The sequence below is a fragment of the Lacerta agilis genome, chromosome 14 (assembly GCF_009819535.1).
Source record: "Lacerta agilis isolate rLacAgi1 chromosome 14, rLacAgi1.pri, whole genome shotgun sequence".
Taxonomy (NCBI): domain Eukaryota; kingdom Metazoa; phylum Chordata; class Lepidosauria; order Squamata; family Lacertidae; genus Lacerta; species Lacerta agilis.
The window spans coordinates 4,944,419-4,960,818 of record NC_046325.1 but is presented as its reverse complement, the minus strand read 5'-3'; the positions used below and the strand labels follow the sequence as shown (position 1 = coordinate 4,960,818).

The following is a 16,400-nucleotide window of genomic DNA, read 5'->3' as shown; positions in this document are numbered from 1 at the left end:
ACTGTTTGCCCTGCGGAAAAAGGCAGCAAGGACTTTGGTCTACAAGGATCAGGCAGGATCATTTCAAGATGGAGTCTCCTGCTAAACAGCCCATACAGATGCCAGGAACCCTCATTTAGGAACCACTTCCTGGAATCGGTCTCCACCATTCCTTCCACTTAGCCCAGTTCCCTTCCCCTCCCTCAAAATCTGATGAAGACAAAACTCACCTGATACGACAAAAGACCGATTTCTCTTTGGTGTAATCCATGGCAGCGGCAGCTGCAGCTGCAAAGAGGGAAGGAGGGAGAAAGGGGCAGTTGAAGGATTAGCTACGAACTGCAGCAAGCTGGAATCTGGCCCTTTGCTCAGTTCCTTACATGAGCCAAGTTCTTAGTTGCTTCAGAATCTGGCAAGCTTCTTTTTAAAACCTGAGGTGAGATGCAAGAGGATTTCTCAGCCACCCCAAAGGGCGCAAAGGTACCATTTGGGGGATGGGAGGAACTATAAAAAAACGAACACCCCTGCCGCTTCGGATTAGCCCAATTCTCTACAGCTGCCTGCCCCAATCAGGGGCCCTCTGGGTATTCTGGACTACAAATCCCATCAGCACCAGCCAGCCAGAACACTTACTGGAAGAGGTGCAGGCGCTCCAGGAGGGCAAGTGGTATGGCGCTGTGGACCCATAGAAGATGCTGACATCTTGTGGCGCCAGGAACTCTGCAAACTTGGCCCCCTTGAAGACATCCTTCTTGCAGCGCAGGATGAAGGCTGCCTGATCTGAGATGTAGACGATCTTCCCCGTGGTGAAAGAGACGGCCACCGAGAAAGTGTCCTTTGAGAGTAAAAGCAGCAGGGTTAAGGTTGGGGGGTGGCAGCTGTTTTATGAGTGTGGTCTCCCCACTCAAGAAGGAGGTGAAGGCATTGTTGGCATCCATCAAAACTACAATAGCTAGGGAGCAGGGAGAGCTTGTTCTCAAGGTGGATTCTAGTCTTGACAGCTGTTTTCAAAAGGGTTAGGCCAATAGGGAGTGGGCCAGGCCTATGAGAGGCTGCCAGCCATGGCAGCTCAAAGGCTGCTGATCTGGGATTACCAAATGCAAACACAGAACAGAGAAAGGCCACTGCCTTTGTGCCCTGCTCAAGAGGTGCCTGGAAGCTTTAGGCTAGCCTCTGCTAAGGAAGACAGGGTGCTGGGTTCAGCTTTGTCCTTACATATGAATGGATTGGAGATATTGAAGCTGGAAGCACCCAGCTGGATTGCAGCATCCATGCTGAAAGCACTGGGGAAGTAGGTGTCCACACTGGAAAGCCAGTCAAGAGCACCTCTTTAACAAGAGGCAAGATTTCTCTGCCAGCGTTGAAATGAACAGCGAGAAGGAAAGGCTTGGGGCGTGACAAACAAGGCAGAATACTCACGGGGTTCTTGAGAGTGTATTCTGAGGTGATGCGTTCCAGCTCCTCAATGGTGTAGGTGGACATATCCAGATTGCAGGGCTGGTTGTCATCAATGGTCCACTGCTGGTAGTAATCCTGGCTGGCTGGAAAGGGGTAAGGAAGAGGAAGAGCATGTTACCAAGAGATCTACAGAGCTCTGAAAGGCAAAAGGCTCTAGCTTTACATGTGACCAGCTGGGCGCTTTTATTCTCCAGTATTGCACCTGGACCCACACTTTTGTGGGAGAGAAAACCAGGCGCATCACCCTTACACAAAAGCCCACAGGCACAACACACCGTGCAAACCACATGGAAATTACTGTGCTCTTGTCATGCCAACAGGGACACATTAGAGAAGCACCTCCCCACATCCCTTTGTGCCTCAGTAAGCCTAGACCCCTGGCAGGGGTTCCTGGCTCAAGTAGGGGGAAGAACTTGAGGGGCTGGGTGGGAATGGGACCTTTACTGAGGCAGCTGGCAAATAAGTCTGTGCTGCTGTGGTTTACAGCAAAGTCAGCAAAGCATAAATACAGACACACAGACACATCACAGAACGTACCTTGGACCTGTTTCACACAGGACAGTGCATATTGCAGGGTGGCCAGGGTCCCTGACTTCCCCTTGCTGCGTTTCTCGGAGGGCAGCCGGATCTTCATCTCCTTCAGGGCCTTCATGAGCTCCTTCTGAGTCTTCACACGGGCAGACTGTTCACTGCTGCAGTGGCACAAGGAACACACACACACACAGGGGTCAAGTTAGCTGCAAAAAGCAGTCAGAGGCCCCTTTGGGGAGGGGGTTGCTCTGATTGGCTGAACTGTCTACGCATCTTTTTCCAAGCGCCCAATGGAAATGGAACCAACTCAAAATAACTTGGCCAGTTGTTGCTTTTTTAAAGGAAGTAAAATATATCAATTCTGATTATAAACCACATACAAAATGGCTTCCCCCCCCCCCTTGATTTTATGGCACTTGTGTGACAGAATTCCCCCTCTTCATTATGTGTTATCCCAGAAAAGAGCTCTCAGAAACGGCCATGAGTTTTCAGAAAAAGTGGGGTTTTCTTCAGCCACCTTCCCACCCACCCAGCATTTCAGCTGTCAATTTTAAAGCATTTTACTGGACTTTTGTTCCCCATGTGCCAACCCAAGTATGCTCCTCCTGCCCAGCCTTTGCTTACCTGCAGCCGCTGGTTGATGGGTTGTCCTGCTCAGAGCTTGCACTAAGAAGGCTGTAGGCCACAGAGCTGCTGGGAGGAGATGGGCTTTGGGAGTTGGAGCTGCAGAGAGATGCAGAGCACAGATGAGTTTAGCTTACTTGGGCAGCAAACAAAAATGTTCTATGAAATTCAAAAGTTTGCATAAGAATGGACTAGCCCAAGTCAGTCTCACAAGAGACCACTTTACCACACCTTTGCAACCCTGATCAAACCCTTACCTCTTGTTGCTTTCAGTGGTTTCCAGGAGGGCTGAGTCTTTGCCATTGCCACTGCTGTGGGAGCTGCTGTGGGAGTCACCATGCGACTCATTGCCACTAGAGCCATTGCTGTTGACATCCATGTCATCACTGGTCTGGCCCTGGGCTTCACCCCCACGCTGGGCTCGGGCTCTCCGTGGGGCTCCAGCCCCACCACTTACGCTGCCACTGCCACTACTACCACCACCCTCGAAAGGGCTCTGCCCTGGCTCACAGCCAGCACTCATTACTGATTCTGGGACATGGACACCTCTTTGGGGAACTGGGGGCAGCTGTGAGGAAAAGGTTGGGACTTCCACAGCTGCTAAGGCAGCGACAAAGCTTTTGTTTTTCTTCAAAAGGAAGGAGAAGCACTGGTCAAAGAGGATTCCTCTTTGACCTGTGTCTTGCCGGATGGATTTGATCAGAGTTGAGAGAGTCTTAGGGGACACCTATAAGGGGGGGGGGAGACAGAGAGACAAAATAAAGTGTTATAAAAACCGAATCAACAAGAAATCCGGATTCAGAGCTATGTCAAATGTAAAGCAACCCTCTAAGGCCTATGTTAGGGAAAGTGAGTGGGATCACTTCTCTATACTGAACCAAATATACTAGACTGCCCTTGGGAAAGCTATACACGGATTGACTCCTCTGCCACGTGGATCCCCCCAGGTAGCGGGATCTCTTAGCAATTATACTGAGTAAAGTGTCAAATGGCAGCTGTTTGAGCCTGAAACCAAAACACAGTATTAGGTAATAGGGCTTACAGCTGATTATCTGGTCGAATATCAGAAGCCCTCCTCTGCTTTTATATAAACTAGGCAGCTCTGCCCTTCAGGTGCTTGGATACGTGAACATCTGGTGGCTGGGTGAGCACCAATGTCCTTCGGGGGGGGGGGAGGAAGGTGCTCTAGAGCATTCTGTGGGCAAAAGCCTGCTCTGGAAGTTCATATCAAATGGTAAGACAATCCTCCTTTTTAATACAAGTAGGGTTTTTTTTTCACCCTTTGGTTTTAACTTCCACATTTGTGTGGCAGGAGTCATCCCACTTATTTTCCTCCTTTTCTCCTCTTCACAATTTCCCAAGAAAAATTCCGAAATGCAACAGAAATGTTGCATTGCCAGTTTTACAGACAACCTAGTTAGCTTCTGCATCTTTCAACAGGTGGCGGACATGCAGAAATCAGCAGGGAAAGCTTGTTATTATAGCAAAGAGATAACCATCACTGCCTGATAATGATTGCAGAACAAGTTGTTCTTTAAAAGGTATAAGGAGGAGGGGCTTGTGAAACAGTTAGCAACTAGGCAGCCAGGAAAGCCCTGCCCCAAAAATGCACAGGAGAGGTTGTGGGGGGGGGGACATTTAGTGCGTTTTCTAACACATGTGTCCTAAGAGCAACAAGGAAGCCTTTACATAGCCATTTTCCTGGTTGCCTGTGGCAATACTCAGGTGCCAGGAAATAAAGTTTTGTAAAACTGAAAGGGTTTTTACTTTAGGCCTCCAAAATGATAGTTAGCAAATAAATAAAATAATGTGATTTTTTATTTTTATTTTTATTTTGCAAAGGTGGGGAGGGGGAGTGTATCTAAGCATGTGGCCACTGTAGGATCAGCTCTGGTGCCATGCCAATAAAAGATGTGCGCAGCCAAACCGCAGTTTAATCCTGATGTCCAAACTGACAAACCAGTTTGCAAGCTTTGCTCTGTGTGGTCCATGCCAAAACAATGCTGCAAACACCTGCGGTTTGCTGTTATATACAATTTGCCAGAGCAAATAAAAATAGACAGCTGCAAGCAGAGGTAAGGTTGACTGAGCAATTTTTTTAAAAGGGGTTTGTGGTTCGAATTGCGAAGTTTAAAAAACAAGAGCGCTTGCATATCAAAGCAAGCTACGCTGACGTCAGAGGCAAGGAGGGAGGCAGTGGACAAACCACACACCCTTGGAGAATGCCTGACCCACAAAGCCACTCCTAAGCTAAGCAGTAATCAGGACTTTGCAGAAACTCCTGCAAGGGGGTTCAAGGCTGTGGTAGCGGTGAAACCCATAAGCAAGCACCAATGCAAAGACAGACCCATTTGAGATTATATCGAAGTCCTCACACACACCCTTTCCCCCTTGTATTAAGCGAACCAAATACCCATTTTCTCCTCCCAACTTCCAACAAACCCTCTCTCTCCATCTTTCCCTCCCTGCTCCCCCAACCATGCAAAAAAAGGAAGCAATCAGAAATTGCTGGCTTACAGGTTGGCCCCATGGAATGACTTGCTTTCAAGTGGGGGTTTCCATCAGCTGGAAAAACAGCAAACAGGCACACACCCCAAGAGGCATGCAGAAAAGCAGCTCTTTCCAATACCCCCACCATACCCTCCTCATCTGCAGTCTAGAAATCTGCCCAAGCTCACACCCTTTGCTGTGACACACATGGAACAGGAGAGAGGCGAACGCAAAGCCAACAGCCACCTAGAAAGACTGCCCTACTGCAGCCTCCCACAAAGTTGCCCAGAAATTCCCTGTCTTGCAGAGAGAAAGAGAAAGGAAGACACTCCCCCTTCCGCCTCAAGCACATGCCAAAGTGTGTGCAGCCCGTGTTCCTCGCCCCCAGTGCCAGCCACATTACGAAGCCTCTTTCGAAAGACAACACAGAGAGAACATTCCGTTCCCGAAGAGCCCCACGTGATGCAGCCGTGGGAGCAGCCGCTGCCGTCATCGCACTGGAGCTGCCAGGGCAATGCCTAGACTTTGCCAAGCAGTGCAGGGAAAGAGTAGAAGGAAACCCCTTTGAAAAGGCAGTTTAAAGTGGGGGGGGGCATGCCCAGTAACACGAAAAGTAACAGCAGCAGCAGCAGCAACAACAACAACTCATTATTTATATGCCACCCTTTTAAGTTACTCACCAGTGGTGCAAGTTAGAAGGTCCTGCTTCTCTGGAGCTATTAGCCGACACAAGCCTGGGACGGTGAAAACTGCTCTCCTGTCACCCTTGACCAGCCCCTGGTGACTCCGCTGCTGACCCAACACATCCTACGGCTGAACCTCCTCCAGAGAGCAGAGCGGGGAGTACGGCACACTGTGGGCAGCAGAGCCTGGTTAACCTTCCCTTCTCAGCAGTCTGTAGCAGCCCACTGTGTAACCAGACAGGCAGGCGGAGTAGCTGTGGCCAGGAGCCCAGTGATGTCAGCAACCCAGTTAAACACTCCGCACGTGTACCGAGGTGCTGCTACCAGCAGGGCCCGGGAGGATGCCATTGGCTGGCTGGCGGAGCCAATGGGGCCACAGAATTCTGACTGCATAATCACCAGCAAAGGGTTTGTCATTCATCCAGGGCCGGTGCTTGGGGAAAGGGGTGGGGGTGGGGGATTAGAGCGCAAATAAATGCCAGTAAAGGCCGGAAGACGCATGCTCAGCCCACCCCAGCGTGAAGAGTCTATTTGAAGGCGCTCAGCTACCATGTGGGTCGGTTGCTATTTAGAGCCATGCACACAAATTAAAGCACTCAATAGCACTTCCTGAATCAGCTCTTCGTTGTCATGCTGGCACCAAGATCTGGGCCTATTCTGTGCCTGCTTTTCCACTGCTGTTCCACTTTTTCTTTTGGAGCCCCTATGGTGGGCGGAGCCATGGGCAAAATAAAAAGTATGAGAAATGAGGTGTGGCTCTCGCACCTTTTGTGCAGCAGGCTACATCACAGCCACGCAAAGTTCATTGCGCACAATCATGCACATAACTTTCCACCCAGGCAAGGGAAAGGCTCAAAGATCGTTCCAGCCAGGCCAAAGCATTCAAGGAGGGTGCTGAGGAGAGGTGTGGCCAGAGGTGCAGCTGGGGGGGGGTTACTGGGCCCCACATATCTCCTGGGAGTGATGCAACGGCTTGGGCACCTCCAGGCCGCACTGCCCGAAAGGGCAAAGTGGTGGGCTGACCCCGCAGGCTCCACACTGCTCAAAAAAGCAACGCGGGCCTGCAGGGTGCCAGAGTGCAACGGGGCTCGGGAACTGGGATTCTGGCGTGCCCTGCCTCGTCCTGCAGCACCTCGCCCTGCCCCATGCACAGCACGCATGTGCAGGGTGCATGTGCCACGCCAAGCACCCAAGCCGCTAGCTATGGTATCACTGGGTATGGCCTGGGAAGAGTACTGAGGGCCAGATAAATAGGGCTAAGGGCCAGATGGACCCAGCCCTGAGGCCTCTCCCTTCACTTATGGAGTGCTGAAGTGGCCAACATTACATTTCTATGCCCAGCTGATGCTCAGTGCCAAGTTGTTTCACCTGGACTTTCAATATTCAAAGGGTGTTCCAATTTTTGTGGAATCGGAAGAAGAAGAAGAAGAAGAAGAGTTTGGATTTGATATCCCGCTTTTCACTACCCGAAGGAGTCTCAAAGCGGCTAACATTCTCCTTTCCCTTCCTCCCCCACAACAAACACTCTGTGAGGTGAGTGGGGCTGAGAGACTTCAGAGAAGTGTGACTAGCCCAAGGTCACCCAGCAGCTGCATGTGGAGGAGCGGAGACACGAACCCGGTTCCCCAGATTACGAGTCTATCACTCTTAACCACTACACCACACTGGCTCTCAAAACTCAAAACTCACATGAAGGGGTAGAAGGATTACACTCACAATTCAAACAGCAAATATTCCTTTTCTAAATTTTATTTTATTTATAACCCTCTTTCCCCTTTGTTAAATGTGCAAATAAAACATTAATTAAAAAAACTCAAATAAGAAAGAAAATAAAACAGAACCTCATAGTTCATTGATCACGACAAATATTATTGCCTTTCAGTTTAGTAGCACAAACACCTGGTGCAGTGAGGTGCTGGGCACAACTGCTAGAAGCCAGCATGGGACACATAAAATATTGAGTCTGGCTGTATTATCTGCCCAGGTGATAAGGCCCTTACTTTCTGGTGATAGGGCCACTGCAGCGGCTGCCTTTTTCTGCTCCAGGCAGCCTACCAGCTGTCAGAGAGGGATCAGTATTTTGTTAGCAGATAACATGCAATACAGAAAGGCTACCAGGTCCCTCTTCCTCCTCCTCCTCTCTCATCTCCAATGTCTCTTGTTTTGGCTGTCAACCAAGGATTCGTAGTACAGCTTAAAATGTACCTCCCATAGCTCTTTGGCAGGCAGAAAATTCAGTAAGTACCATTTTGTGCGTACAGCTGTAAATAAGTAGGCTTATTTGTGGGTTGAGCATGCTAGTAAATCTAGTAACATTGGTTGAATTCAACCAATCTAGTAAATCTAGTAACATTGGTTGAATTCAACCAACGTTACTAGATTTACTAGCCTGCTCAACCCACAAATAAGCCTACTTACTTACAGCTGTATGCAGAAAAACTTTAAAAGAACACAATCTGCCATACCTGCCATCACCTGGAGCAGATTCTTCTTCACCACGAGCAAGCAAGGAGAGCAGCTATATCCAAGCTTGACATACCAGTAACTCTGCCCCTTGCTGCCCTGAAAATTCTCATGAAACAATATCATGTCCTTTTTGCCAACAATGGAAAGCAACAAACACAATAATTTATGTGTCTAAAAAGTTGCTTTAAAAAAAACTTTATGATAATTTTTTCTGTTCTTGAATATTTCTGGACAGGGTGCTTCCTGCTCATGTTCCTGTACTGTATACTGATGCCTTGATTTATATGTTATTTAATAGTTTATTTTGCATAAATGTTATGCCACCTGGAAGAGCTGCCTGAATGTGCTTGTCTTAGTGCTACGCCTACAAGTTTTGGGTATTAAAAGGGACGCTGCAAGAGGACGTTGACAGCCAGAAACAAGCTGCAGTGGGAGGACTCAAGAGGTGCAAAGAATTATTGCAGAATGCCCAGAAAATAAATGCAGGTAGCCTAATCAATAAAGATATTATTGCAAAAAAGTAAACATTGGGATTTGGTACTTTCTCAGTTGTCCTGCAGCTTTTGCATTCACTGGCCAGGAAGGTGGAGACAGTTTAAGTGCTTAATTAACTTTTTGCCAGAATCATCCCTGCAGTAAAATTGCTAAAGACTATTCCAAACTGAAAGCTAAAACTCAGAGAGGGGCCTGGACTATTCATGGGCTGGGGAGAGGGTCAACCCCCCCACACACACACCCAGTGGGTGATTTCCTTGGGTTAACATATGGGGAGAAGCATAAATCAGAATGCTCTTGTCTCTTAACTACATGCAACACAGTTGCCAGCTAAACCCCTAAAATGTTGCTATTGAATGCAAACGGTAGGTTTGTTTAAACAAAATAAAATAAAAAATTCTTTCCAGTAGCACCTTAGAGACCAACTAAGTTTGTTCTTGGTATGAGCTTTCGTGTGCATGCACACTTCTTGTTTTTGAAGATTGTGCTCCGTTTGTGCAGGTGTTGTAGGCACATGTTGAGCCTATGTGTCTACAGGTTGCCCCTACCCCATACTGGAAAAAACAGGGGCAACCTGTAGACACATAGGCTCAACATGTGCCGGACCTACACAGAGCTCTGGCCCAGTGCAGTGCTCTCAAGGCCATGTGTTACTGGGTCACTGACAGCTGTTTTATTGCCCCAGGGAAGCCGTTGCTAATGAGGGCGCCAGGTTGGCAAAGCCTTCCCTAGAGAGACTCAGTGCCTGGGCTCTCTTCCATATAGAAAACTGGTGGGCATGAACACATGGAACACCAGTGGGTGTGACATCAGCATACACAATGTTGGCCATTCAGTAAGAGATTTTTTACGCATCATATATGTCTGTTCCCACTAGCACTCTAAAGAGGTCTCTTAAATTTTTCCAGCATCTTTATCCTGAAAGCCTCAGCCTAGGCACCATAAAACACACACCACTACCCTGCAGGTCTCCAGCTGCAGCCAGGGAGATAAAGGCTCAGCGGATGTAATTTTCCACTCGCCTTTGTTTAGCCTGAATTATCCATACTTGCGTCGACACATGGTCAGGAAGGGAGCAAAGCAGGCCGCTGGTGGCCCTTTCCCCCTCCGGATACAAAGGCACAAACACACACAAGCATCAGCGTTATGCTCTCTGAACAAAGGAACTCTGCCTGGCATTGTAGCCACCTTTTGTAATCCTGAAATGTGGGACCCCCAATGGCTCCCTCGCTCTATTCTCTGCACGAAGCCACAAAGCGCCGGCGGTAATTGCACTCTCCATTGGTCCTCTAATGCGCACCCACGAGTGCCCTGGGCCTCTCGCTGACCTCTTTCTTACTGGGAGGATGGAGAACCCTCCTGCGTAGCCACTCATTCAAAGGCAGCCGTTACCAACTGCTGAAGAGGGGAACTAGACTGACCAGAGGAAACGTACCTACTCTGCAAAATCTGCCAAGGTGGGGATTTTAAAGATAATTTTAATGCTTTATTGTTTTATTGCTTGTTGTTTGCCAACCTGGGCCCTTTGGGAGGAAGGGCAGGATATAAATTTAATAATAAATATTTATATATCCCTAAGGCTATTCCGGAGGAAATTGCATTTCTGCTCCATAATAAGCCCACTGAATCTTGAAATCGTTTAGGAGAAAATGTACTTCTAAATAAAAAAGTTTTAAAAGGTGGACATACACATTTCTGTCCCTTGCTGCAGTGTTTCAGATTTCACAGAACTCATCATCAGGTAGAGAGAGAGAGAGAAACCCAGCACTGAAAAAACATAAATGGAGATAAAACCACTGCTCAGATTCACAGTGCTCACATGCACTGTATGTCAAAGAGGATGGAAAACATGGGTAATAAAATAAGCTTCCAACAGAATGGTGGGGAGCCAGAGAGGATGAAGAGAAGTGCCTCATTTATCTTTATGTTGGGTTTCTTGGGTAGACATAACATTAAGGGGATTTAGCGCCTACTGGAAAAATGCTTTCATATTAACCATATAAAGTGGAAGGGGCAAAATAGGCTTGAAATTACTTTACCTCACTCAAAGGTATCTTGTCAGATTACATGTTTTTCAATGTCCATTTGAACCCTATGTATTTTTGTCTACATACACCTCCCATTTCTAGTGCCTTGGACTTGGGTAACTGAATGACTATTAGTTGAACAAAGGCTGCACCCTAGACTGGCCAGGAGGAGGGGGGGATTTCCCCTCTTCTACACAACTATTAAAAGTACAGGAGCCACTCAGTCTTTATTTGTCCGGCCTCTCTATTGCAGCCAGTAACACATGCCCCAAATATCCAGGAGAGCTGGCTGGGGTTTAAAAAAAAAACAACCACTGGGAAGTATAAGAAAAAGGCTGTGCTCAGCTGCAATCAGGGAAAAGCTATTCAGAAGCAGGAAGCCCTTTAATGCAGCTGCCTGTAAGAGGGACAAGAGAGACTGATTCAGCAAACCACTGAACGGAACAGGGAGGAAATGACTGCTGTATAATGATTACTACAAATGAGCCCACTTGAAACAAAAGTGCAAGCCAGGGGTTCAGCGGGGGGGGGGGGGGACCCTGCAGTGTAGGGACAGAATGGCTTGGCTCTTGAATGAGTCAAAAGAGGGTCACATGAAAGCTGAGGTGGACAGTGGTTGGGATAGTGGACTTTTCTTCCCTTTGCAGATACAGTACAGGGGTCTGCTTAAAGGTAACCAGGGATTCAAGCTTGCAAAGAACTAGTCTCCTATGAGAAGTATGAAGCCCAAGTAGGGAAAGTGCCTTTCGCCCCATTTCAGCACACAAAATTACTCACACAGGGATGTTTTGAGAGATGGGCTAACAGAAAATGGTGTTGGCTAGTAACTTGTGTTGACCTATTTGAAAGGCTGCCTTGACTAATTATGCAGATATGTCTTTCTTTTACTGTCAATAATATAGCCATTGAGTTCCCTATAAAATATGCATTGGCACTAATTGAGCAACTTTGAAGCGTACTGGAATGCATGTTGTGGTTAATCATTTAACTGCCACTAGAGGGAACTATTGCATATGTGCTGCAATAACGCTTTGTTAAACAGGACAGCAGATACAGTAACCCATCCTGCTTCACGTAGCCTTCCTCAAGCTCGTGCCCCTTGCCCCAGGATTTCCCCACACTTGCCCCTTCCCCTCTTCCCTGTCTCAGGAACATGTGGCCAAAGGACCACAAGTCCTGGTCCTGAGCTCCCCAAAACATCAGCTATAAGGCCACCTGAACAAAGAAATCTTTACTCCTGGTCAACATATTTAAGTCAAACTTCCCCTCAAGAGTGAAGCATGGGAGGTAGAAACTGCAGCTTGCAGATCTTTAACTAAAAACACAGCATGCTGAGAGGTCCTGGGGCTACTGCAAAGGGAAGGTCGGCTTGTCCCTTCTCACATCCAAGGCTGCAATTCTGCTTTGCTCCCTCTCACAGCTCTCTCTGTCTCTGCCCTTTGCTGCCTCAGCCTGGCAGGCTGTCAGCTGAGAGCAAGCAGAACTCCCTTCCAGCAAGTGTGGGCCAAATTCTTTCCACAACCAGGTCATCTGATCCAGCCTGATGGTCGGCCATCATGTCGCTCCTCTCTCATTCAAAGCTCTTATGTAACACTCCCCAGCCAAGCTCACAAGGCAGCTGGAAAGAGCAGCTGCTGTGAGGGGGAGGAGCCATCTCACGGAAGTTCCTCCCCCTTGCCGCATAGCCGAGGGTTATTTCCACACAGCGAATTTCCAGAGCAGAGGCAGCAGCCTATAAAAGGCAGAAGGGAACATTGTGTTCTTTTGGTTCACTCCACAAGTTCAAGGAACTGACAGCTCCTCCTCGCGGCCGCCAGCAGCAACATGTTAATTTCGTCTCCAAACAAAGAGGAGCGATATAATGAAAGCAGTGACGGTGCAAGGAGCAAAACATTTCCTATGAGTCACAGAAGCCAAGGAAACTGGCATGGGCTTTGCCTGCACAGATGGGCACCCCAGAATTAATTGTTGCACCCTGTCTGGATAGATTTGGGGGAAACAGAATATCATCTCTTCACCCACTCCAATTTCCAAAGGGGTATCTGTATCTACAACGCATCACTGAGCTGCAGACAGAGGAACTTCACTCCATGGGGCAACCAATTCAAATGCCACATTATATTCCGGACATTTCTCAAACTTTGGTCTCCAGCTTTTGCTGGACTGCAACTCCCATCATCCCTAACTAGCAGGGCCAGAGGTAACAGATTATGGAAGCTGTAGTCCAATAACAACTGGAGACCAAATTTTGAGAAACAATTAAAGGATAAAAGCACTGGGTTGTATCTAACATTAGTCATCCTCAAAAGTATATGACATGACTAACTTAGATCCATTTATTTCACTGGGTCTATTCTGAGGAGAACTCAGCTGGACACAATCTATTATGTTACATTGCAGGAGCAAGCAGTCTTATGCTCACCCCTCCTCTTTTTATACTACTGGACTTCCAACAGTTAAGACTCCAAAACAGAACCATCCACCCAATTGGTTGTGCTTCTGGTTTCTCCAGTTTTGGGAATATGCCGCCCCCTGCTGGATGCACCCAGCCTCTCCCAAGCCCGTGTGCCTAGCAGCAGACAGCCTGTTTCTACATGAGTGCCTCACCCAAATGTACAGTTTGACTGAGACATAAGTGTCCCAGAACAGCTCAGCAAAACTGGGGCAGAGCTTCAGCCGGGGAAGTGAGTGGTGCTGGGAAATCACAGCCTGCACGTGGATCAACACTCCAAGATTGGAAGCCCCGCCCAAGAACTCGCACCCAGGAGCAGTCATTGCTGCTCCACACCCAACCTTCCCAATGGCCCTTCCCCTACTGTACACCCGCTGCTGAAATGGGGGGAGGCGAGGGAGGGGTTTTCTGTGATTCTACCAGCTGGAACTACAACCCTCTGAAGTCAGCAGGAATATATGTAATCCCACCCACCCAAGTACCGCCTGTTTCTATGATGCTGTTTCCAGCCACCAGCAGAGCTTTTTTCACCACACAGGACTCTGACTGGTTCAATGCTAGCTGTCCCGTCTGAAGTCTGTAGCAGCAAAAGCAGAGGAAGTTTGGCTTTTGCTACCAGCTGTTTAGCTTTGTCAATGGATAGTCTGTCCTCTGTGCCCAGCTCCTGGCGTTCATACTTGTTTTGGATGGCTTATGAAGAAGTTTCGCTCACTGGGCAGTCTCATCTGGATTAAGTCCCTTCCAGTTCCCTGCCTCCAGCCTAACTTTCAAACAGTACTGAGAGAATCAAGCAACTCCAGCTTGGTCAACTTCTTGGAAGGAACCATTGCCTGCAGGAACCTGTGAAGCTAGCAAAGCTGTTTTCAGGCCAAGATGTTTGCTGTTCGTACTTTCGGAACACAGCTGACGTTTAAATCTGGGGTTAGTGGCTGCTGATTATAATCGTTTCTGCAAAGGGGACCTTGACCTGCTGGGATGCCTGGCACTCGGATGTTCTCACAGTAATCCGGCCGCTGAGCTTTGCTCTCTGGAGCCTGCTCCCCTCCGTCAAGAGTTAAGCTCCACATCAGCTGTTCCCTTTTGGTGGCACATTTTGTCTGTCCCAGCAGCACGCCACGTAAAGCGGCACTTGTCAGACCTCACCACTCCATCTGATTCGTTTTCTGGGTCATCTGATGATGAAGGAACCTCATATTCCTTGGTATTCTTGGGGGGGGCAGTTATTTGAGAGATAAATACAGCTTTTAGTGTGGAAGCAGCAAGACGATCAGGACACTTTCAGAATAATGATAGGATGTGTGTGTGCGTGTGTGTTTTCTTAATCAACTTCGTTTTAAAAAGGTGTTCTTCTCAGAGAGCACACAAGTGCCTTACAGGACCTTCCCGTGAAAGAACCTCAGATACCAGAAGTGGATAAACCAATGTGTGACCCAATAAACTGACAAGAAGATGAATTGGGGGGGGGGAGAGAGAGACTCACTGCAAAAGGGTATGTCAGAAAGGAAGAAAACATCTGCCTCAAACAATCATCCTTTTAAGCAAAACGTAGGAATAGAGGGGAAGCAGAAATGGCATTCAGAGACACCATCCTGCTCCACCAGAAAGCACTTCCCACCAGCACTTTGGAGGAGGGATTTAAATCCTCTGCCTTCTTCCACTGAAGTGCCTTGACTGCTTCAGAGGAGGAAGAAGCTGCAGAACACCAACAATCAAGCACCTGCCACAGCCTGGCAGCAGGAGAAAGGGACGGAAGGAGCCCTGGAGAGCAGCAGAGCCTTTTAAAGGATTTATGGACGGAGGCTATTCTCTCTTTTGCTGGATGATTTGTTATTTTTCGACTTCAAAGTCAAATCATAGAACCCCAATGCTCTACTAGTGAATGGCAATATCTCAATACTTCAATCTTCAAAGAAACCTACTAATAAAACATGGAGAGGAGGATGGAAAATCCACAGTGAAGAATGTTCTGAGGGGAGCTGGAAGTTCAGATATCTCCTCTCCTCAAATTGGTTTGGAGGTTTCATCAAGCAAGAGCCACAAACCAGCTCCTGCCCAATTTTCACTTCCAGAAGATCTGAGCATGAGGAATATTCCCAGAAGACAGTCTCAGCTCTTTATTTGCTCACCATCTACAGCTCTCTCTGAACTGCAGAGCAAGAAAAAGCATTGAGGACTTGGGGCTCACTGAAAGGTCTGGAAGAATCAGAGATTGCAGCCATGCTGGAGGCTATGCAGGTATGGACCTGATCAGTTCCTAGGAGGACCCCATGTGAAAGTGGGATGTAAGGAGAATACATAAATATCCAGCAATATAAAGCAAAGCATGGGTCTCAGACTGCTGGATTTGGCCAAGTAGTGAAGATCTTAAAATTTAGTTAAATCTAAAGATCTCTCACTGGTGGGCTTTTGGCTACCCAACAGTTAGATCTGTCTTGTTCCACACTTCCTCTGTTATCAGGCTGATCTGTGCTTCCCCCCTGCAGACCTCTGTGCTCTGAATTTTACTACAGGTGTTGCCAAGAATATTGTTTATTTAATTTTACATGCAAATCCATATTAGTTACGTCTGCTAAACAGGAAAAGTATTTAATAGAACTGGTAGCTCGTTGCATGTGCATGTGACAAACTTTTCACTACATATTCAGCCACCTCCTGCACCCCAGGGATCGTGCTCAGTTGGAAAACCTTAGTACTGTACAGCAAAACAGGTGAAGCTTGATGATATAATGATTCACCCTCCCAAGGAATATTACATGAACATAAAACCCCAAGCAGCCTGCAGCTCTCTGCAAGGTGTACCTTCATCTCAGCACTTATTACATAACTGCCGCCAAGGAACTGTATCATAGTGGGTATTGGTTGGCGCTGGCAGCGTTATCTAATCACAGAGTTATTACAAAAGACGCATGCAGGCACGTCTGCCTGCCCACTTCCTGATAATGCTATTTTTCAGGGTATTCAGAAGAAAAATTGACTACAGCAGACCACTCGCTCAAAGGAAAAGCAGTTAGGATTACATATCTGGCACGTCAGCAGCTCAGAGCTTTTCAACATTTTGGAGTGACGGAAGAGGGACTTCTCAAGACTTCTGGGCTAAGCCAAACACAGTGGCCAAGGTGAGAAAGCTACTGATGCTCCTATGAGATCTCGCAAAGCAGCAGAAACGTCATCACAAAGGCTGCTTCAGTTTTTACA

At 47.7% G+C, this 16,400-nt stretch overlaps 1 protein-coding gene across 3 annotated transcripts in view; it reads right to left on the bottom strand.

The window, feature by feature from the left end:
- The window catches only part of PER1 (period circadian regulator 1), a 32,020-nt gene that overhangs the window by 13,348 nt on the left and 2,272 nt on the right, over positions 1 to 16,400 (bottom strand). The window contains exons 1-7 of one of the 3 annotated variants that reach the window (XM_033168889.1): positions 5,763 to 6,157; positions 2,850 to 3,319; positions 2,593 to 2,691; positions 1,975 to 2,129; positions 1,399 to 1,520; positions 613 to 814; positions 210 to 267 (exon numbers count right to left, since the gene is read on the bottom strand). In XM_033168889.1, the coding sequence (XP_033024780.1) occupies positions 210 to 267; positions 613 to 814; positions 1,399 to 1,520; positions 1,975 to 2,129; positions 2,593 to 2,691; positions 2,850 to 3,115 (902 nt within the window). In that variant the 5' untranslated portion in view covers positions 3,116 to 3,319; positions 5,763 to 6,157. Of the gene's footprint in view, positions 1 to 209; positions 268 to 612; positions 815 to 1,398; positions 1,521 to 1,974; positions 2,130 to 2,592; positions 2,692 to 2,849; positions 3,320 to 5,762; positions 6,158 to 16,400 lie in introns of those variants that run through there. The other 2 variants (XM_033168891.1, XM_033168890.1) reach the window with 2 other exon arrangements.